Below are 24186 nucleotides of genomic sequence, written 5' to 3'. Positions count from 1 at the left end.
GGCCTAACCAGCATTTTATACAGTTTCAGCATTACATCCCTGCTTTTGAATTGTATACCTCAGCCAATAAAGGAAAGCATTCCATATGCCTTCTTCACAACTCTATCTACCTGTCTTGCCACCTTCAGGGACCTGGGGACATGCACTCCAAGGTCTCTCACTTCTTCTACCCCTCTCAATATCTTCCCGTTTATTGTGTATTCCCTTGCTTTGTTTGCCCTCCCCAAATGTATTACCTCACACTTCTCTGGATTAAATTCCATTTGCCACTTTTCCACCCACTCAACCAAACCATTGATATCATTCTGGAGTCTACAGCTAACCTCTTCACTATCAACGACACGGCCAATTTTTGTGTCATCAGCAAATTTCCAAATCATGCCTCCCACATTTAAGCCCAAATCATTAATATATACCACAAACACAGGCGGCACAGTGGCGCAGTGGTTAGCACCGCAGCCTCACAGCTCCAGCGACCCAGGTTCAGTTCTGGGTACTGCCTGTGCGGAGTTTGCAAGTTCTCCCTGTGATCGCGTGGGTTTCCGCCGGGTGCTCTGGTTTCCTCCCCCAGCCAAAAACTTGCAGATTGATAGGTAAATTGGCCATTGTAAATTGCCCCTAGTGTAGGTAGGTGGTAGGAGAATGGTGGGGATGTGGTAGGGAATATGGGATTAATGTAGGATTAGTATAAATGGGTAGTTGTTGGTCAGCACAGACTCGGTGGGCCGAAGGGCCTGTTTCAGTGCTGTATCTCTAAATAAATAAAAATAAATAAGCAAAAAGGGACCCAATAATGAGCCCTGTGGAACGTCACTGGAAACAGCTTTCCATTCGCAAAAACATCTGTCAACTACAACCCTTTGTTTCCTGTCACTGAGCCAATTTTGGATCCAACCTGCCACATTCCCCTGCATCCCATGAGTTTTCATTTTACTGACCAATCTGCCATGTCTGCCATACCTTTCAAATGCCTTACTAAAATCCATGTAGACCACATCCACTACACTACCCTCATCAATCCTTCTTGTTACTTCCTCAAAAAAGTGATGGCGTCAGCCGCCTTTGCGAAGGCACCGACATTGTTTTTAAAGACTTTGAGCCCTACATTTCAATTTAAATATTTAAAGGTAAATTGAAGGAAAAAAATTCAAAACATTTATTTTGCCCCTCTTTCACCCATCCCCATTAACCATTGAATTCATTACTTGCTATCTCCCCCCTCAAAAACACTTACCTTGTCCGCTTGACCTTTCCCCCACCAAAGTGCATCAACTTTACACTTTACTCCTTCCCACCATCCCCTACACCAATGATATTACCTTGACCCCACTCCCACTGCCTCCCGCACTGAAAAACCTACCTGCTCCCCCCTCCCCACCAGTGTTCTGCCTCAGTTCCCTGGGCGGGGAGCCGAAGGCACAGGAGTGCCAGCCACCGGCACCAATATCGCAGCAGGACAGACGGCAGAAGCGTGACGATCATTCATTTGTTTATTTAAATTAATTAAAATATTTAAATTGGGCTCCCATCGCTGAGCGGTGAGTGGGCAGCCACGAGGCCTTGCCTTCACTGGCAATGTCAGGGCCAGGCCTTCCTAGCATTGAGACCCCTGGGCCTATCCTGGAGGCATTTTTCCCCACCCCCACCCCCCCCCCGCCACAATGACCCCTGACGCCAAGGGGTCTGTAAAATGTACCCCACAGAATGGGTCTGAAGGACTGCTCTAACTCTTTTCAAAGGAAAGGAACCAGCTGAGAATATTACCATCCCGCATATAGCCTTTTTAACAAGCTTCAGCCAAATTATAATAACCTGGATATTTTAAGGGTCTGGAGATTTCTCCTCAGTAATGTACCTCCCCACGAAAGAGTGCACGGAGATGGGTTCATGAGTTAGCGATACAGAAAACAATGTGAGACAGTATAATTTCTAAATTATATAAAGGTTTATTAAAGAACCAAACATGCAATTCACAGTTGGTGAGACAATCAATCGCAGCATTATTACTTCTAGGAAAAGAAAGAAAGTGCAATCTTGTTTCTAGTAGAAAATCCAGTTTTCAAATCTAAATATTGTTACAGTAAAATATTTTCGTAGGATATCCATCAATTATTAAATTAACATTTACCTTCGATCCCCGAGTAAAAGACTACAGAGTTCGCGAGATATTTCTGTCCCAGTTAAGGGGAAAACTATCATTCCCTCACTCCAATAGTTGTACCTTTACCATGAGAGACATTGGAGCGAGTCCAATGAATCTAAAAATCCAATATGTGCTCCCAATATTTCTACTAATTTTCAAGTTGCATAATTATGTTCTTACGTAAGGGGGTGTTATTTCAACAACAAGTAAGTTTGTCCCCTTTATTTCCCAAATAAGACTGTATAACTGTTAATTTCTAGGTAAGGTCTGTGTCCTTTTTGATTCCTAAGAAAGTTTGTATAACTATTAATTTCTAGGTAAGATCCGTCCTTTTAGATTCCTAGGAAAGGCCAAACTGCGAGCTTCGTGATGGTCAATTTCTCATTAGTCATCTAACCATGTTGCAAGATTATAATTCAGTTTTTGGGTTTGCTTCGTTTTGTCAAAAATTCAGTTGACTATGGTTTAGGGCGATCAGCATAAAATCATCTTATCAACTATTACACTGTGTTAGCTTTTGCAACAGTCTGCAAAACTGTTATTAATGTTTTACTGTGCGATGAGGTTCCTGGCTTTGGGAGTGAATCCGCCTCATCAGAAACTACCTTTTATTGTTCTAAGATGAGGCAAGCTTTTCCATGGAAGTTTTTAGGATTAAAGAGGTGAAGTTTTTCAACCTTTCAGGAAGATGAGCCCTTTTTAATTTTTTTGATCCCTCATTCATAGTGGCGCAGTGGTTAGCACCTCAGCCTCACAGCTCCAGCGACCCGGGTTCAATTCTGGGTACTGCCTGTTTGGAGTTTGCAAGTTCTCCCTGTGTCTGCGTGGGTTTCCTCCGGGTGCTCCGGTTTCCTCCCACATGCCAAAAGACTTGCAGGTTTATAGGTTAATTGGCCATTATAAATTGCCCCTAGTATAGGTAGGTGGTAGGGAAATATAGGGACAGGTGGGAATGTGGTAGGAATATGGGATTAGTGTAGGATTAGTATAAATGGGTGGTTGATGGTCGGCACAGACTCGGTGGGCCGAAGGGCCTGTTTCAGTGCTGTATCTCTAAACTAAACTAAACTAAACCCCTCATTATAGCCAAATTCCTTCACATGCTAGGATCCTGAAAATTGAGTCGCTGCCTCATTTGCCCATTCTGCTCTGGCATAATGCCCAGTGCTGTTCTCCGTTGGGTCTTCCCTTAGTCCTTCATCGTGCGTGCCCAAAATTTGCAGGACCCGGAAAAACGAACGTAAATTAGGGTCTTACGCCTAAAGTTTATGGACCGTCGCAGGAATGAAGTCAATGAGAAGATAACATGATGAGCTTTGATTTAAACATAGCAGCTAGTCGAGCAAGACATCAGATTGGTCAGGATCTTAACATATGTCTGTGCACAAGGAGGGCATGAGGCCCATTTGTAATTTACCAATATATTCTCCTTTTAGCAGTGCTTGGATAAATGTCAATTGCTTGGTAACCAGTCTCTCCAACCAATTGCTATATGTTGTGTCATTAGAAAGAAAGTCAGCAGGAATGATTCAGTGCTCTCACTTTTCCCTCAAACTTGGCAATTTCCTTGAATCTAAAATGAGATACATATAGAGTCCAGCTTTGTACATTACATGTTAATTTCAAAGCAAGAGCAACCTAGAGGTTAATGAAACTGAATGCCTAAAGGCAAAGTTTCCTCTTTAACAGGTGCTCTACCATCTTCTGAAGTTATGCTCTACACCAAGCTAATAAAGTTGAGAAATAGGAGTTATGTAGCGTATGATAGTCAGCCTAGAATTCTGTTTGATATCAGGTACCTACTGCTGAGCCATAGAGATAAGAAAGGAGGCCTCTGGCTCATTTGCTTTAAGTCCTTTATCAGCCGCACCAGTCTCCATGGACGTTCTCTATCAAATACCAGGCTCGAAATGTTAATCTGCTTTTTATTAACCAACTAGCTTATGGCAACAACTGCTTAAATGGTCTGCCCATCTCTGAGGCCTCTAGTTTTGACCTGTTTATCTTTACCATAGTAGACCATGGGGCCAATTTACATCTCACTACCAACCCATTTATGCCTGTAGGTGGGACATAACTTTCAACCAAAAATAATGGATTCCTACTGACTTACAGCTGGAGCTCTACTTGTTCCAATTTTAGAGTGAACCTCAATTTAAGCAGCCAGAACTACTAGAAACAAGGGAGAACTTAATTAACAGAGAACAATTTAGAAGTTTTTTTATCGTGCTATAGCCGTAGTTGGTGTGTGCGTCACAGTGTGTGAACTAATTAAGCGAAAGATGAATAAATCATAGAATCATAGAATGGTCACAGCACAGAGGAGGCCATTTGATCAATCGTGTCCATGCTGGCTTTTGGCAGGAGCAATTCAGCAAGTCCCACTCCCCCACCTTTTCCCTGTACTCCTGCAAATTCTTTGTCTTCAGACGATTATCCAATACCCTTTTGAAAGCCTCGATTGAATCTGCCTCCACCACCCTCCCGGGCAGTGCATTCCAGATCCTAACCACTTGCTGTGTAAAAGGGTTTTTCCTCATGTCATCTTTGGTTCTTTTGCCAATCACTTTGAAATGTCTTACTTTTACAGTTAAGACACTGACGTCATTTTCTTCTCAACCCGCATTGCTGCCAATAGTTTCCCAACCCAATTACAAACCATGGGCAGTGCAGATCGTGAGGCAACTATTTCCAATGGTGTTTAAAGGGATCCTTAGCTGCACTCAGGGAAAGCTGGAAGCAGGTCTGATTCATTTTTTTCCTTTGCTTGCATATGTATTTTCAGCCTTAAAGGCTTCCACTACTGCTCCATTTCACTCCCAATGATTCCACACCTTTCCTATATGGTATTGCTGCAGGTTCACACTGATTGCCTTAGTAACTTGTGAGCTGCCTAGGAGCAATGGGATTAATGCTTGCAGTTCGTCAATGCAGTGCCAAGTACTCAGTACACCCATTGTCAATTATATACTCACCAAGGCTAAACCAGGACAAATAAAAACTCTATTCTTGTCCAAATGCCTACTGCTGTACTTCTCCCACAACTTGGGCCTGGAACGAGGGATACACCTTACCCACGTCAGAACCCACTGGATGGTAACTCAGCATCATCTGCAAACCAGGTCACATGGCACAGCTTACCCATTACCATACTCCGCTGTGAAAAGCATCACAGAATTACAGAATCGTTACAGTGCAGAAGGAGGCCATTCGGCCCATCGTGTCTGCACTGGCTCTCTGAAAGAGCAATTCCCTCAGTTCCATTCTCCCGCCTTCTCCCCGTAACCCTGTACATTCTTCCTTTTCATATAACTGTCTTATTCCCTTTTGAATGCTTCAATTGAAGCTGCTTCCACCACACTCTCAAGCAGTGCATTCCAGACCTTAACCACTCTCTGCGTGAAAAAGATTTTCCTCATGTCACTTTTGCTTCTCTTACCAAATACTTGTGCCCTCTCATTCTCAATCCTTTCACAAGTGGGAACAGTTTGTCTCCATCTACTCTGTCCAGACCCCTCATGATTTTGAATACTTCTATCAAATCACCTTCCTCCTCTTCTCCAAGGAAAACAGTCCGAACTTCTCCAATCCATCTTCATAACTGAAATTCTTCATCCCTGGAACCATTCTCGTGAATCTTTTCTGTACTCTCGCCAAAGCCCTCACGTCTTTCCTAAAGTGCGGCACCCAGAACTGGACGCAATACTCCACCTGAGGCCGAACTAGTGTCTTATACAAGTAACTATGTAATATATGAGAATAGAAACAGAAAATGCTGGAAATACTCAGCAGGTCAGGCAGCATCTGTAAAGAGAGAGAAACAAAGTTAAAATTTTTGGCCAATGACCTTTCATCAGAATATCTGACAATGTGCTGTAATTACAGAACAATTATAGTAAAACAAGTTTAAAAACTGCAATTAGATTAATGTGGGATGGTTTCCACCTTCAATGGGATGAAAATCAAATGGGTTTTACAATGGTTGGTCAATTTGCTCTGATTACTGCCCAGACAATGATGGTGAAAATTGATCAAGAAGGAACTGTCTCCAGGTAAGGTCACATTTGATGCTGGTGTTTTTGTTTTGACAATTCTCTCCCCATCTCTTCTGAAGGTGCTGGCAGTAATTCTGACTGTGTGCAATAGTGTAGAATGGGTGAGAGTGAATCAATGGCCAGTTTTACATCTTTCCCAAGTTTCACTTTGATTGAAGGCACAAAGTCAGATTTATGTTCATTGAGTCTGGTGCCAAGTGCCCACTGGTGTCTCACCCACGTCGCACTACTTGGGTGAGCCTTAGATAGTTGTCTATTTAGCACGGAGATATCGCAGCTGAGCGCAATCGTATACTCACCCTGTTCATACAGGGGTCACTGGACGGTGATCAGGTAGACGAATCCTGGCGGCTTTACCTTCCCATTGCATGTTGAGGACTTTCATTCTATGTGTGAGAAATAAGGTTTATAAAGTAGTATATGAGTAGGTATATATTTGCTGTTTTAATCTATCACATCATTGTTAATGCATGTTAATGTATGAAGTGTGGGTAAGGCTCAGTCTATTACAAAGGTGTCACAGAATGACATAAATATAGTATTCAATTTTGACTCAGTTTGTTAAGTTTGTACATATTCAGGGCAGTGAGCAGGTAACTGTCATTTCACTAATTTGAATGAATGATTTTTTTTCCCCCAATATACCACACATCACTCAACACTGATCCCAGAGGATGCACGCATCCATCAAGTTTCTTAAATTCTACAGCTAATACTTTTTAAAATTACTAGTACATCTTCTGTAGTGTTACTCCCAGGGAATCAAAAGGTAGGGAAACCAATAGGTTATAACTGTTCTTTTCAGGAGGCATACTGAGTGTGTGGGACTGGTTGCGGGGGTGGGGGTTGTTAATGCATGGGATGGTGGTGGGAAAGACCTCCAGATATGAAAGGTCTGATTTGGCCAAAATACCCCAGCAATGAATCAGAAAGGTCTGATGGATGTACAATACACACAATGTATTATTATAGATACTTCATGATCTTGAGAGTGCTGATCATTCTTATTGACTTTGTTGCTTTAGCAATGCTTGATAAAATACACTTGAATCTTTCTGGTTCTACTGTATACAAGATTTATGGAAAAAGTATTTCATTTATTGTAGGTTATATTTGAAGCAGTCACATCAGGTCAACCAGGGTACATCGCCATTGATGAAGTAAAAATCCAAGGACATCCGTGCAGTAAGTAACAATCAGATTTTTTTTTTCCAGTTTCAGAGCATACAGATGAGAGATTTAGAATGCGGTGAAATTGGGCTTGAGCCGACCTCCAGTTAATTTGCAAAATAGGAACACCACTTTTCTGTCTTCAGTACTGAAATGGGACAAAACATAGCTAGTAATGCTGCACCTGCTCTAATGCATGAATACAGGTCATACCACACATTCAAAACTGCACCGTTACACGGCTTGGAGTAGGCATAGTGATTTCTGTTGCCATTGTGTCTACCCTGCTCATGAATTCCCTCCCTTTCCCTCCTGCCTATTTTCTTATGGTGACCCGTTCTGCAGCTCGCTGTTGCTGTGCTTTTCCAAACAGATCTCTGGCTCTCCTGTGGTGTGAATCAATTTGGGCTAATGGAGTTGCATGTCAGTCGCGCTTCCAAAAAGATATCTTGGATTTACTGATGGAACCTTGTTTCATTCAGCTGTCGGTCAATGTCGGCCTATTGGCTCCATGACACAAATCAGAAAATACTCGACCCGAATATTTGATTTAGACAAGAGGGCCAAACTTGGTGTCCATTATGCCCTGTCTTCCCCGAAAATAGATGCAGATGGAATGCAACAGACTGCAATATTAGGCAGAGGTCAGTTCCGCCCAATGTCTATCGATTTTCAGCTTGAACATAAGTTTGCAGTCAATCCTAGGGAGGGTAGTGGAAGCTTCCACCCACAGCAGATGGGATCTTCATTTATGTCTCAAGAGAACACGTGGAAATCCTCTTTTTGGCAGTTTGTAGAATGTCAAATCCAATGCACGTGCAGAAAACCTGATTGCTAGGGGAAGACTTTTTGTTAGGCAGGAGGTCATTGAAGGGACAGAAGTATTGTGCCAGATCCCAAGGACAGACATTCTGTTACAGATCTAGCTAGATTTGCCACAAATCTCACCAGGTTCACCACCTCCACGAACTGGTACCCAATGTAATTGTGGGAATTTTCCTAGGTATTTTCACGTGGGTTCGGTTCTTTCAGGTCACAGCTCATTCATTCTTTAATGAGGGAAGCAGGAAACCTATTCCTAGACTAAGCTCGGGTTAGAATCATAGAATGGTTACAGCACAGAAGAAGACCATTTGGCCTGTCGTTTTTTTATTCATTTGTGGGATGTGGGCATCGCTGGCTAGGCCAGCATTTATTGCCCATCCCTAATTGCCCTTGAACTCAGTGACTTGCTAGGCCATTTCAGAGGGCATTTAAGAGTCAATCACATTGCTGTAGGTCTGAAGTTACATGTAGGCCAGATCAGGTAAGGATGGCAGATTTCCTTCCTGAAGGACATTAGTGAACCAGATGGGTGAAACAGTGAAGCAGAAGTGTCAATGCTGGCTCTGAAAAACTCACCTCGTCCCACTCCCCCACCTTTTCCCCGTAGCCCTGCAAATATTTTCTCTTCAGATAATTATCCTATTCTCTTTGAATGGCATCAATTAAATCTGCCTCCACCACATTCTCAGGTAGTGCATTTGATAATACTGTAGAGGAGGAATTCCTGGAGTGCATATGTGATGGTATTTTGGATCAACACGTTGAGGAACCAACTAGAGAACAGGCCATCCTAGACTGGGTATTGTGTAATAAGAAAGGATTAGTTAACAATCTTGTTGTGCGGGGTCCCTTGGGGAAGAGTGACCATAACATGATAGAATTCTTCATAAAGTTGGAGAGTGAAAGAGTTGATTCCGAGACTAGGGTCCTGAATCTAAGTAAAGGAAACTATGAAGGTATGAGGCGCGAGTTGGCTATGATGGATTGGGGAATGTTATTTAAAAGGTTGACAGTGGATAGGCAATGGCTAGCATTTAAAGAGCGCATGGATGAATTACAACAATTGTTCATTCCTGTATGGCGCAAAAATAAAACAGGAAGGGTGGCTCAACCGTGGCTTACAAAAGAAATTAATGATAGCATTAGATCCAAGGAGGAGAAATATAAAATGGCCAGAACAAGCAGAAAACCTGAGGATTGAGAGCAGTTTAGAATTCAGCAAAGGAGGTCAAAAGGATTGATTAAGAAGGGCGGCACAGTGGTGCAGTGGTTAGCACCGCAGCCTCACAGCTCCAGGGACCCGGGTTCGATTCTGGGTACTGCCTGTGTGGAGTTTGCAAGTTCTCCCTGTGACTGTGTGGGTTTTCGCCGGATGCTCCGGTTTCCTCCCACAGCCAAAGACTTGCAGGTTGATAGGTAAATTGGCCATTGTATATTGCCCCTAATGTAGGTAGGTGGTAGGGGATTATGGGATTACTGCAGGGTTAGTATAAATGGGTGGTTGTTGGTTGGCACAGATTCGGTGGGCCGAAGGGCCTGTTTCAGTGCTGTATCTATAAACAAATAAACAACAAAAAGGGGAAAATGGAGTATAAGAGTAAGCTTGCAGAGAACATAACAACTGACTGTAAAAGCTTCTATAGATATGTGAAGAGAAAAAGATTTGTGAAGACAAATGTGGGTCCCTTACAGTCAGAAACTGGGGAATTTATAATGGGGAACAAAGAAATGGCAGACCAATTAAATATATACTTTGGTTCTGGCTTCACAAAGGAGGACACAAATTACCTCCCAGAAATGTTGGGGAACATATGGTCTAGTGAGAAGGAGGAACTCTATGAAATCAGTATTAGTAGGGAAAATTGATGTGATTGAAGGCCGATAGATCCCGAGAGCCTGATAATCTACAACCCAGAGTACTTAAGAAAGTGGCTCTTGAAATAGTAGATGCATTACAGTTATTTTACAAAGTTCTATAGAGTCTGGAACAGTTCCAACGGATTGGAAGGTAGCTAATGTAACCCCACTATTTTAAAAAGGAGGTAGAGAGAAAACAGGGAATTATAGACCGGTTAGCCTGACATCAGTAGTGGGGAAAATGCTAGAGCCCATTATAAAAGATGTAATAGCAGAGCACTTGGAAAACAATGACATGATCGGACAAAGTCAACATGGATTTACGAAAGGGAAATCATGCTTGACAAATCTACTGAAATTTTTTGAGGATGTAACTAGTAGAATAGATAAGGGAGAACCAGTGGATGTGGTGTATTTGGAGTTTCAGAAGGCTTTCGATAAGGTCCCACATAAGAGATTAGCATGCAAAATTAAAGCACATGGGATTGGGGGTAAGTTTAGTTTAGTTTAGAGATACAGCACTAAAACAGGCCCTTCGGCCCACCGAGTCTGTGCCGACCATCAACCACCCATTTATACTAATCCTACACTAATCCCATATTCCTACCGCATTCCCACCTGTCCCTATATTTCCCTACCACCTACCTATACTAGGGGCAATTTATAATGGCCAATTCACCTATCAACCTGCAAGTCTTTGGCATGTGGGAGGAAACCGGAGCACCCGGAGGAAACCCACGCAGACACAGGGAGAACTTGCAAACTCCACACAGGCAGTACCCAGAATTGAACCCGGGTCGCTGGAGCTGTGAGGCTGCGGTGCTAACCACTGCGCCACTGTGCCGCCCAAAGGTACTGAAATGGATAGAGAACTAGTTAGCAGACAGGAAACAAAGAGTAGAAATGAACAGGTCTTTTTCCGAGTGGCAGGCAGTGACTAGTGGGGTACCGCAGGGATCGGTAGTAGGACCCCAGCTATTCACAATATATATTAATGATATAGATGAAGGAACAAGTTTGCAGACGACACAAAGCTGGGTGGAGTGTGAGCTGTGAGGAGGATGCAGAGACGCTCCAGTGTGATTTGGACAGGTTGAGTGAGTGGGCAAATACATGGCAGATGCAGTATAATGTGGATAAATGTGAGGTTATCCACTTTGGTGACAAAAACAGAAAGGCAGATTATTATCTGAACGGCGATAGATTGGGAAAGGGGAAGTGCAGCGAGACCTGGGGCTCCTTGTGCACCAATCACTGAAAGTAAACATGCAGGTGCAGCAGGCAGTTAAGAAGGCAAATGGTATATTGGTCTTCATAGCGAGAGGATTCGAGTACAGGAGCAAGGATGTCTTGCTGCAATTATACAAGGCCTTGGTGAGACCACATCTGGAGTATTGTGTGCAGTTTTGGTCTCCTTATCTGAGGAAGGATGTTCTTGCGATGGAGGGAGTGCAGCGAAGGTTCACCGGAGTGATTCCTGGGATGGCAGGACTGAGGTATGAAAAGAGATTGGGTTGATTAAGCTTTTATTTGCTAGAGTTTAGAAGAATGAGAGGGGATCTCATAGAAGCCTACAAAATTCTAACAGGACTGGACAGACTAGATGCAGGAAGGATGTTCCCGATGGCGGGGGAGTCCAGGACCAGGGGTCACAATCTAAGGAAAAGGGGTAAGCCATTTAAGACTGAGATGAGGAGGGATTTCTTCACCCAGAAAGTGTGGAATTCTCTATCACAGAAAGCAGTTGAAGCCAAATCATTAAATATATTCAAGAAAGAGTTAGATATAGTTCTCAGGGCTAAGGGAATCAAGGGATACGGGGAGAAAGTAGGAGCAAGGTACTGAGTTTGGGTGATCAGCCATGATCGTATTGAATGGCGGTGCAGGCTCCAAGGGCTGAATGGCCTACTCCTGCTCCTATTTTCTATGTTTATATTCCAGATCCTAATCATCTGTTGTGTAAAAAAACGTTTTTCCTCATGTTGCCTTTCATCCTTTTGCCTTAAATTGGTGTCCTCGCGTTCTTCACACTTTCAACCATGGGAACAGTTTCTCCCTATCTACTTTGTTTAGACCCCTCATGATTTAGAACACCTCTGTTAAATCTCCTCTTAATCTTCACTTCCCCAAGGAGAACAACCCCAGCTTTTCCAATCTACCTACGATCCACATAATGGATGTCCTTCATTCCTGGAATCATTTTCGTGAATCTTTTCTGCACCCTCTCTAATGCCTTCACATCCTTCCTCAAGTGTAGTGCCCAGAACTGGACACAATGCTCCAGTTGAGGCCGAACCAGTGTTTTATAAAAAGTTCACCATAACTTCCTTGTTTTTGTACTCTGTGGGCTGAATTTTACTGCTCCCTTGACAATGCGGGTCATGGCGCGGGGGCTGCTAAAATTCTGCGGGGAGAGGCCTGCCTCGACCTGTGACGTCGAGAAGGGCCTGCCGCATATTGCCAGTGGCTGGGGGACCTCGGTGCGGCCCCCGCTGCCCTTCATCTCCATATACAAATTAACATCAATAAGATGTAAATGTACTTACCTGCAGGCGGCGGCCGTTCCACAGCGATTTTACGGCCTGTGTTCGGCCTTCGCACGCCTTTGGAAGTCTACACAGAGTTTCGAGGCGAGAACCAGGTGGGGAGGGGGGAGGAATAATATTTTCAGGGTGGGAGGGGTGGAGGAGCGCGGAAAACAATTTTGATTGGATGTCGGGATGGTGGGAAGGGATTGAAGGGCAAAAGATTGAAGGTTTGGGGTGGAAAGTCTGGGTATTTGAAAAAGTCAATTGTTGATCATTTCGGGCAATGAGATGACCATTGGGAGGAGGGGTTGAAGAAGACCCTCCATCACAAAAGTTTTTATTTAATAAAATTTTCCCATGATATAACTTTAAAAATTAAAATGAATCGTAAGGGCTTAAAGCCCTTTAAAAACGGCGCAGGCACCTGTGCAGTGGCACTGGACACCCTTGCTGGGGAAGCGGCGGCTGCCCCCACTATGTCATCGGGGGCGGTCGCTCCACCCCCTCTATTTAAATGATCCCCCACGCGTAATATCACGGGGGCTCCTCGGTTGCCCTTCCATGTTGGAAGGCTGCTGAGTTGAAAGTGTGCCGCCGTGGAGCGTAGCGTGCAATTAACATTCAGTCCTATGTCTCTATTTATAAAGCCTCTGTTAATTCTGTTTTTTGTCAGGTGTATGGGAGCAGCTTGGAAAAAAACACCCTTAACTTCCTGTTGATACCTTTTCCTAGCGGCATTGGCACATTTGGAATTTGTTTCATGGAAAATTTTGGACACAAATCTGATTGATCATTCCATGACACAGTGCAATTGAATCAGTATTGTTATGACCACGGCAGGAGCAATGCACTGTCAATTCAGTCCCGTCGCTCCACAGTTCGCAGCATATTATTAAAGTTTTCCACCCAACCGGAAAACAGACAAATTGAACACTCGAGTAACTCCCAGAATAAAACAGACCAAACCAGGTATCTTTAGATGACAATGAATTAACTATTTATTAAAACTAAATATTAAACACAATTAAGATAAATCTATGTCTAAAGACCTTATAACTTCTTATTTCAACCAAACTTCCCCATTTGCACACATACACTCAAATATAACAGCGGTTTTTAAAAGTGGTGTTTTCAAAAATTAGCTATTTCTTAAGAATGACAGTCTTTGTGGGTTACGTTCCTGATGGATGAGGTATTCTAATGTGGAAATAATCAAAGGCTACTCGAAGTCTTTACTTGGATTTGATGAAGCGGTCTGTTTTTGATAGGCATTCAAACTCTTGGGCTGCAGCAGGCATCAAAAGTTCCTTCAGCAATACCAAATGGTCTTTTAAAAGGGTTATTTCCTCTTTAGGCAATTAATTTGGCCTGTAGCTTCTTGTAGAATTTCTGCTGAGATAGAATGGACAGCTCTTTTGTCTTCAGTCCGCTTCACTGGTGAGTCTGGTTCGGACCGGTTTTTGCCAGTTTTACACACAGTCAAATTGAAATATTATACCACGTGACCTCTCTGTTCTGTTGTTGCCTAGGTAACAAAATGCAGCTGAGACACACTGTGCCCTCAGAAATACAAACTTCTCTCCCTGTCTTAATGGCACACTGTTTTAATCCGAGGAGAAAAATACTACAAGTCTGTGACAATATGCTTATTGTTGCACTTTCCCCTTTTTTCTTTAAAAGCTACAATTTCCAGTTTGCTTCTCATTCAAAAGGACTGTAATTTCAGCATAAAGTCACTCATGCTTCAATAGTAGTAATAAGTTTAATTTATAAGCATTTTAACATGGAAAATACATCCAAAGACACTTCACAGAAGAACAAAAGCAATGGACTGCCTCATTGAGAAACAGAATAAAAGACTGCATAGGACAAATTATAAATTTAAATTGTTGATACTTATGTTGGGGCGGCACAGTGGCGCAGTGGTTAGCACCGCAGCCTCACAGCTCCAGGGATCCGGGTTCGATTCCAGGTACTGCCTGTGTGGAGTTTGCAAGTTCTCCCTGTGTCTGCGTGGGTTTTCTCCGGGTGCTGCGGTTTCCTCCCACAAGCCAAAAGACTTGCAGGTTGATAGGTAAATTGGCCATTATAAATTGTCACTAGTGTAGGTAGGTGGTAGGGAAATATAGGGACAGGTGGGGATGTTTGGTAGGAATATGGGATTAGTGTAGGATTAGTATAAATGGGTGGTTGATGTTCGGCACTGACTCGGTGGGCCGAAGGGCCTGTTTCAGTGCTGTATCTCTAATCTAATCTTATAGATGGAATATACCATCCATTTCTATATAGTAGCTAGAGTATTGTTTTATAAATTTGCAAAGTAAAGCAACTTTTATAAAGCATTTCATATATCTGGTGGTAATCTTTAGCTGGTGGAGAACAACATTGATGGCCTAATATCACCAAACGATTGCATGGTTTTTCCACAGTGACAAGTTAGCTGACATGGGAATTAGAAATTATAGAATATACTCTCCAATGTAACCTAGCATAGATGGGCAATCTGGAGAGTAGGGCTTAGGCTACAGGAGCAGGTTTAATATCTACTCTGTAGCTCAATTGCTGAGCTGCAGTATTTTTAGCCTGGCTGTGCTGGGTTACTAGGAAGCAGGAGCCTCATTAATGAAGCCGACCTCCAATTTCAAAAAGTTTGCCTAAGAAATGTGCAGGCAGCACTTTTAGCCTGAATACCTCCTTAGCCTTTCTTGACCTGCAAGCTTTTCGGTTGTAGAATTCTGTTATACTGATTAGAGATTGTTTTTGCAGATTAATGCACTTTTGAAATTCATTTAGCTGCATTGATTTTGTTACGACCGAGGCAGGAGGAGTGCACTGTTTATTCAAGTTCCACTTCTCCACAGGTCACAACATAGATTTAAATTTTCCCACTTACCAATATAGTCAATCATATACTCTATTTTTCCCAGAATAAAACACACCAACCAGGTTTCTTTAATAAACAACAAAATTATCACTTTATTATAAAACAAGTCTTAACCAGTAATGAAGTAAAGCATAAACACACAGATTGAAGTATAACAGTTCCCTTTTTACCTTAGCCCCTCACACTCATACATACACATACATACGTACATCGGTTAAACAGAAAAATAAAAGGGATTTTGGTTTTAGAGCTCTGTTACAAAAAAAAAACACTTAGGCTGAATACTTACTTGTTCTTGAAGAAAAAAAGAGAAGCTATGGATAGATGTCCTTTGTTTTGGTTTGGTGCCACAAATGGCTACAGACGGCTGTCCCTGGAATCTTCCTAGAACTGTTCTTTCCAGACGATGGTGAAGATCACTTTGGGTAGGCTTTCCAAGAAATGCAGCTACAGAGGCTTCAGACAGGCCTTGCAGCAGAAAGGCGGCAACAGGGGTTTTAGTTCCCATACATTCTATATACAGATTCTCTTCAAATACAGGAGGAAAAAGGAGACTGAAACATTGGATATGCAGGGTTTCTTTCCAAGAGAGTGAAAGATATGAGCTGGGTTTCCTTGGCAGGCAAAAATTGTCTTCCAAGCAGTTTACACTCCAACTCATTTATTTATTTAGAGATACAGCACTGAAACAGGCCCTTCGGCCCACCGAGTCTGTGCCAACCATCAACCACCCATTTATACTAATCCTACATTAATCCCATTACCCTCTCACATCCCCACAATTCCCCTACCACCTACCTATACTAGGGGCAATTTACAATGGCTAATTTACCTATCACCTGCAAGTCTTTGGCTGTGGGAGGAAACCGTAGCACCCGGCGAAAACCCACGCGCTCACAGGGAGAACTTGCAAACTCCACACAGGCAGTACCCAGAATCGAACCCAGGTCACTGGAACTGTGAGGCTGTGGTGCTAACCACTGCGCCACTGTGCCGTCCAAAGCAAAACCATAAACAATGTCACAAGATACAAGCCTTCTGACCTCAACAAATCTTGACCTGTCACTTCTCTGCAAACATCTTTCCCCAGGTCAAACAATCCCCTGCTGGGTAATTATCTGTAGCCAGGTGCCTTCCAGAAATTGATTTCAAGCTCAGTCCAAAAGCCTTCTGGTGACTTCCCTTAAAAAAAACACAAAGTTCAGCATCTCTTCAAGCTTACAGATGAATCAATGTCCATTGTTCAACTATCAGTCCTTAAAAATATACTTTTCAAAAAATAGAAGCACTCTTGTAACAATTTAAGATTGATTATTCTTTTGCATTTTCACCCTAAGCTTGTTTTCTCAGATCTCTGATTTCAGGGAGCTCACAACTCCTTTAAAACCCATCCAGGTTATGATGGACATTCCTCTTGGAATTTCTCTTGCCCTCGAGAAGCTAAAAGATGAGGAGTTATAGAGGAATAAGCAAAGGCTGCCAAGTTAGCAGTGTCCAGCAAAGGAGCTGAAAGGAATTCTGCAGCTAAACCTAATTAATAGACAATGTTTCATGAAATGTTTTAATGCACCTGTGCAGTAGCAGTGTCCAATGATTTCACCCAACATGCACATTGTTATTCATTACTCAACATCATCCACCATGTATAACCATTCTTTATCTGTAGCTGCCTAAAGCTACCCCATCACAAATGAACTTTGTAGCCAAAATAGAAATTTATATCAAATAATCAACTTATAAAAAAAAGCTGTTTGGAGAATAGCCAATGTTGTTCCTTTGTTTAAGAAGGGTAGCAAGGATAATCCCAGAAATTATAGGCCGGTGAGCCTTACGTCAGTGGTAGGGAAATTATTAGAGAGGATTCTTTGGGACAGGATTTACTCCCATTTGGAAACAAATGAACTTATTAGCGAGAGACAGCATGGTTTTGTGAAGGGGAGGTCGTGTCTCACTAACTTGATTGAGTTTTTTAAGGAAGTGACGAAGATGATTGATGAAGGTAGGGCAGTGGATGTTATCTATATGGACTTCAGTAAAGCCTTTGACAAGGTCCCTCATGGCAGACTGGTACAAAAGGTGAAGTCACACGGGATCAGAGGGGAGCTGGCAAGATGGTTACAGAACTGGCTCAGTCATAGAAGACAGAGGGTAGCAGTGGAAGGGTGCTTTTCTGAATGGAGGGATGTGACTAGTGGTGTTCTGCAGGGATCAGTGCTGGGATCTTTGCTGTTTGTAGTATATATAAATGATTTGGAGGAAAATGTAGCTGGTCTGATGAGTAAGTTTGCGAACGACACAAAGGTTGGTGGAGTTGCAGATAGTGATGAGGATTGTCAGAGGATACAGCAGGATAAAGATCGATTGGAGACTTGGGCAGAGAAATGGCAGATAGAATTTAATCCGGACAAATGTGAGGTAATGCATTTTGGAATATCTAATACAGGTGGGAAGTATACAGTAAATGGCAGAACCCTTAGGAGTATTGACAGGCAGAGAGATCTGGGCGTTAAGGTCCACAGGTCACTGAAAGTGGCAATGCAGGTGGATAAGGTAGTCAAGAAGGCATACGGCATGCTTGCCATCATCGGTCGGGACATAGAGTATAAAAATTGGCAAGTCATGCTGCAGCTGTACAGAACTTCAGTTAGACCACACTTAGAATATTGCGTGCAATTCTGGTCGCCACACTACCAGAAGGACGTGGAGGCTTTGGAGAGGGTACAGAAGAGGTTTACAAGCATGTTGCCTGGTCTGGATGGCATTAGCTATGAGGAGAGGTTGGATAAACTGGGATTGTTTTCACTGTAATGATGGAGGTGGAGGAGCAAGATGATAGAGGTTTACAAAGTTATGAGTGGCATGGACAGAGTGGATAGTCAGAAGCTTTTTCCCAGGGTGGAAGAGTCAGTTACTAGAGGACATAGGTTTAAGGTGCGAGGGGCAAAGTTTAGAGGGGATGTGCGAGGCAAGTTCTTTACACAGAGGGTGGTGAGTGCCTGGAACTTGCTGCCGGGGGAGGTGGTGGAAGCAGGTACGATAGCAACATTTAAGAGGCATCTTGACAAATACATGAATAGGATGGGAATAGAGAGATACAGTCCCCGGAAGTGCAGAAGGTTTTAGTTTAGACAGGCATCAAGATCGGCACAGGCTTGGAGGGCCGAATGGCCTGTTCCTGTGCTGTACTGTTCTTTGTTCATGTTTGCATGTTGACTAATATTTACCCCGGTTCTTTCCCTTGGTGACTGCACACACTGAATGTCACGTACCAAATTTCATACTTCTTCTCGCTGTCATCCCAGTGGGAAAAGGAAGTCAGATGGTTGCTGGCTACACAAATGTTTCTTGAAAAGAGGTGGCTATTTTCTTGTACTGGGTCATGAGGCGGCCATGGTGCGTCAGTCAATTCGTTGGTTGCCTGGGCCTGCTTTCTTCCTGGCTCACTCTGGTCACTTGTGTGGGGAAGTCAGATGATATTGATGTGTCACCTTGAAAGGTAGCTCCTGCTTGCTACATGCTCTGCCACTGGAAATTCCCTCAGCATACCTCAGGATCTGTGTGGGAGCAGACTGCAGCGCTGCAATGAAGAAATTGAAACTATGCATCCAGTCCATTCCCCAACATGATCCATCCAGACAAGAAAATTCATGGCTGCTAGAGCCAAGATCTTTACAGTGTCCATTAGAACATTTTTGAGAGAAACCATAGCTGTGTATCGCAGTTAATACGGATCCACTGCAGATGGACCTGGATGTCATGTGCTTCAGAGTGAGCTGCAGTTCTGTGCAGTAGTCAAACACTACTTCACAATTGTAGCTGCTCTCAAGTGAGTCCCAGGAGTTGACAATGCTCAGAAGGCAGTATTCTTTTGTATGCACACCAATCCACAACTTGGCATCAGAGGGCGGCATTTGGTTAATTCTCTGGTCATCAAGTTGCTACTTCTCTGCTGCCACCTCGACTTGACCCTCCTCATTCATGCCATGTGCTTCATCAGCACTCCCTCCTGAATCTCAAAATCCTAATCCCCTCCCACCAGAGTGGATGTACTGGTGCTGCTGGAGCTGTGTGCGAGGGGGGGTGGAAGGCTCCGCCTCCTCCTGATCTCTGGTGGGCGATTCCTCAGGGACATCTATGAAAACGCAGAAGGAACAAGTATTACCAGCATCAGCAACACACTTCCTAACAATGTGACTTGCCACTACATAATGTGTTATGATGTTGTTATACTTACTAGGTTTGTGCTTGAGTGTGTGAAAGTTTAAGGGGAGAATGTGTGGAATCAATGATGCATGCGGTATCAGCCGGGAATTAATCATTGGTTTCCTGCAAGATACTTTCAGACTCACTCTGTTTTGAGGGTTGTTTCTTCAAGGTGAGCTCGGGGCTGTAGTTTGACAGATCTGCAGACTGTTCTTTCCTTCCCTCTTCTATTATATGCCATTTTTTCTTGAAGGCAAAATAAAATTGATAAGTGCTAAAGGTTGATGATCCCTGATGTTGCAAGACATCTGACAACCCTATCTCTGAAAATGTGGGGTCAATTTTAATCGAACTTGCTGGGTGGGAAACCCACAGGATCAGGTCGACTATAGATTTTACACCCCGCCCAATATTACACATTGAATTGAATTGAGAGTAAAATCAGGCCGTATGTAAAACCAACTTTGCACCCAATTCCCTCAGTTTCCTGACTGGTGGGATGAGTTAAAATTACTCCCATTGGACATGGTGTAAAATCAGAGTCCCACCTCATCCCTTGCTTTTCCTGCCCAGTGAGTTAGGTTAAAATTGCTCCCAATGTGTCAGTCAATAAGAATGTAGCTTGCAGCATGCAAAGAATTGTCCATGGTAGCTGCATTAGTAGACCTAAGTTTACCGCTAAGTAAATCACATCATTTAAAGGTTTATTTGGGATTGTTCCCTCCACGACACCCTGGTCCACTCCTCCATTACCCCCAACACCTCATCCCCTTCCCACGGCACCTTCCCATGCAATCGCAGGAGGTGTAATACCTGCCCCTTTACCTCCTCTCTCCTCAGGTAAAGCAGCAATTTAATTGTACTTCTTTCAATTCAATATACTGTATTCGCTGCTCACAATGCGGTCTCCTCTACAATGAGGAGACCAAACGTAGATTGGGTTCCACCAGGGCCACTCAACACCTGACCTCATTACAGCCTTTGTCCAAACATGGACAAAAGAGCTGAACTCAAGAGGTGAGATGAGAGTGACTGCCCTTTACATCAAGGCAGCATTTGACCAATTATGGCATCAAGGAGCACTAGCAAAACTGGAGTCAGTGGGAATCAGGGGAGAAACTCACCGCTGGGTGGAGTCATACCTAGCACAAAGGAAGATGGTTGTAGTTGTTGGAGTTCAATCATCTCAGTCCCAGGACATTGCTGCAGGAGTTTCTCTGGGCAGTGTCCTAGGTCCAACCATCTTCATCAATGACCTTCCCTCGATAATAAGATCAGGAGTGGGGATGTTTGCTGATGATTGCACAATGTTCCGCACCATTTGTGACTCCTCAGATAATGAAGCAGCCCGTGTCCAGATGCAGCAAGACCTGGACAACATCCAGGCTTGGGCTGATAAGTGGCAAGTAACATATATGCCACACAAGTGCCGGGCAATGGCCATCTCATACAACAAAGAATCTAACCATCTCCCCTTAATGTTCGATGGCATTACCATCGCCAAGTCCCCCACTATCAACATCCTGGGGGTTACCATTGACCATAAATGGAACTGGAGTAGCCACACAAATACTGTGGCTACAAAAGCAGGTTAGAGGCTGGAAATTCTGCGGCGAGTAACTCACCTCCTGATTCTCCAATGCCTGTCCACCATCTACAAGGCACAAGTCAGGAGTGTGATGGAATACTCTCCATTTGCCTGGATGGGTGCAGCTCCAACAACACTCAAGAAGCTCGACAACATCCAGGACAAAGCAGCCCACTTGATTGGCACCCCATTCACAAACATTCACTCCCTCCACCACTGACGCACAGTGGCAGCAGTGTGTACCATCTACAAGATGCACTGCAGCAACTCACCAAGGCTCCATCGACAGCACCTTCCAAACCTGCGACCTCTACTACCTAGAAGGACAAGGGTAGCATTTTCATGGGAACACTACCACCTGCAAGTTCCCCTCCAAGCCACACACCAGCCTGACTTGGAATTATATCCCTGTTCCTTCGCTGTCGCTGGGTCAAACTCCTGTATCTCCCTTTCTAACAGCACTGTTGGTGTACCTACACCCCAAGGACTGCAGCAGTTCAAGAGGGCAGCTCGCCACCACCTTCTCAAGGGCAACTAGGGATGGGCAATAAATGCTGGCCTAGCTGGCGACTCCCGTATCCCATAAATGAATAAAAAAAAAGACTTCCTCCATAAGCATTCAGGGTGCACCCAAGTATTTCCTGATTTTTCAGCCTTCTTCAGTAGCTTAGGCCCTTAAAGTCAGCATCTGAGTTGTTGCAGCCGAAACATGCTGTTTCCCTGTGGTACACTATCCCCCAGCTCTAGCTGCTGCGCCCTTATGGGTGTTGATTCCCCACATAAAGATCTTTCCTCCATCCCACCCTCTAAAGGATGTTTGGTGCTCGTCAGTGAGTAGGTGTTTGCTGGGGCCAGATTGAGTGATGAACATACGAACTTACGAATTATGAGCAGGAGTAGGCCACTTGGCCCTTTGAGCCTGCTCCGCATTCAGTAAGTTCATGGCTAAACTGATTACTCCACATTTCCACCTACCCCCGATAACCTTTCACCCTCTTGCTTATCAAGAATCTATGTACCTCTGCCTTAAAAATATTCAAAGACTCTGCTTCCATCGCCTTTTGAGGAAGAGAATTCCAAAGACTCAGGACCCTCTAAGAGAAAAAAATTCTCCTCATCTCTGTCTTAAATGGGCGACCCCTTATTTTTAAACAGTGATCTCTAGTTCTAGATTCTCCCACAAGGGGAAACATCCTTTCCACACCCACCCTGTCAAGACCCCTCAGAATCTTTTATGTTTCAATCAAGTCGCCTCTCACTCTTCTAAATTCCAGCTGATACAAGCCTAGCCTGTCCAATCTTTCCTCGTAAGATAGGCCGCCCATTCCAGTTAACATGCTAGTAAACCTTCTCTGTACTGCCTCCATCCTTCCTTAAATAAGGAGACCAGTACTGTACACAGTATTCCAGAAGTGGTCTCACCAATGCCCTGTATAGCTGAAGCACAACCTCCCTACTTTTGTATTCAATTCCCCGCGTGATAAACGATAACATTCCATTAGCTTTCCTAATTACATGCTGTACCTGCATCCTAACCTTTTGCAATTCATGCACTAGGACACCCAGATTGCTCTGCATCTCAGAGCTCTGCAAACTCTCATGTAAACCGTGGCGCGGCGTCAACTCCCCCTTGACCCCTTTATTCCCTTCACCCACTTGATCCTGGCCGTCACGTGGGACTAAGTCCTCTTAATTCAGGCTCAGGCTGGGTGTTTGGGATATCGGGGTTATAGGAGAGCCACCCTCCACCTAATCCATCGGCTACGGTTAATGGCTTAGTACAAAGGGGAGGAAACTCAGTCCTTTCTTTAACTATCAATTTACTTTATTCACGTTGTTGTACAAAGTAAGAGTAAGGTTTATACACTTGGTTAGACAAAAGCATGCAACTCAAACTGGGTTATACAGTTAATAACAAAGCTAACTAAAATCGATAAGCACACCCACTAGGTTCCTCTGACCTTTCCCTGACCTAGTCACAGAAAACAAAGGATAATACCCAAAAAAGGGGAGAGCTGACGCTGGCCAAGCTTTCCGTTCTCTCTCTCTTTTACGTCGTCGCCGCGTTGCTGACGCAGGGTCTTCCACTTCCGCGATGGTTGGTCTCCGGAGTTTTTCGCTGGCTCTATGCCTGAGATTCTCCATACTTATTCTCTTTCTTATCTCTTCAAGCTGTGCTGTCTCTTTCCTGTTGGTTTAGGTCTGCTCACCTCGTTCGTAATTTCTCCTTCTTGGCCCAGACCCAAAGACCCCGGTATCACTCCGTGTCCAAATAAGGCTGTATTCCTGTGATCTCTCCCTTGTCTTTCACATAAATTAATTAGTTCAAACTGGTTTTTACCAGCACAGGCCTGTGTCTGAGCTCAGGTTACTTTAGTTCATGAGCTGTTCAACAGTGTCTGAGCTCAAGTTACTTCAGTTCATAAGCAATTCAACAGTTTGTAACAGACTCTGTACTTCTTGCAGCCCCTGGCCAACACTCACCATTTAGATAATATGCTTCTTTTTAATTCTTCCTGCCAAAGTGGACAATTTCACACTTTCCCAAATTATACTCCATTTGCCAGGTCTTCGCCCACTCACTTAACCTATCCATATCCCTTTGTAGCCCCCTTATGTCCTCTTCACAAGTTACTTTCCTACCTATCTTTGTGTTATCAGCAAATTTAGCAACCATACATTCAGCCCCTTCATCTATGTCATTTATATAAATTGTAAAAAGTTGAGGCCCCAGCACAAATCCCTGTGGCACACCACTCGTTACATCTTGCCAACCGGAAAATGACCCATTTATGCCTACTCTCTGTTTCCTGTTAGCTAGCCGATCTTCTATCCATGCCAAAATGTTGCTCTCTGCACCATGAGCTTTTATTTTCTGCAATGACCTTTGATGTGGCACCTTATCAAATGCCTTCTGGAAATCTAAGTACACT

At 43.6% G+C, this 24186-nt stretch overlaps 1 protein-coding gene across 5 annotated transcripts in view; it reads left to right on the top strand.

Moving 5' to 3' along the window:
• The window catches only part of LOC137369795 (receptor-type tyrosine-protein phosphatase mu-like), a 991520-nt gene that overhangs the window by 343103 nt on the left and 624231 nt on the right, over positions 1-24186 (top strand). For all 5 annotated transcript variants that reach the window (XM_068031279.1, XM_068031278.1, XM_068031276.1 and 2 more), the window contains one exon: positions 7305-7383. In XM_068031279.1, the coding sequence (XP_067887380.1) occupies positions 7305-7383 (79 nt within the window). The remainder of the gene's footprint in view (positions 1-7304; positions 7384-24186) is intronic.

Source organism: Heterodontus francisci, chromosome 5 (assembly GCF_036365525.1).
Source record: "Heterodontus francisci isolate sHetFra1 chromosome 5, sHetFra1.hap1, whole genome shotgun sequence".
Lineage (NCBI taxonomy): Eukaryota > Metazoa > Chordata > Chondrichthyes > Heterodontiformes > Heterodontidae > Heterodontus > Heterodontus francisci.
This window is presented reverse-complemented; position numbering and strand designations above follow the sequence as displayed.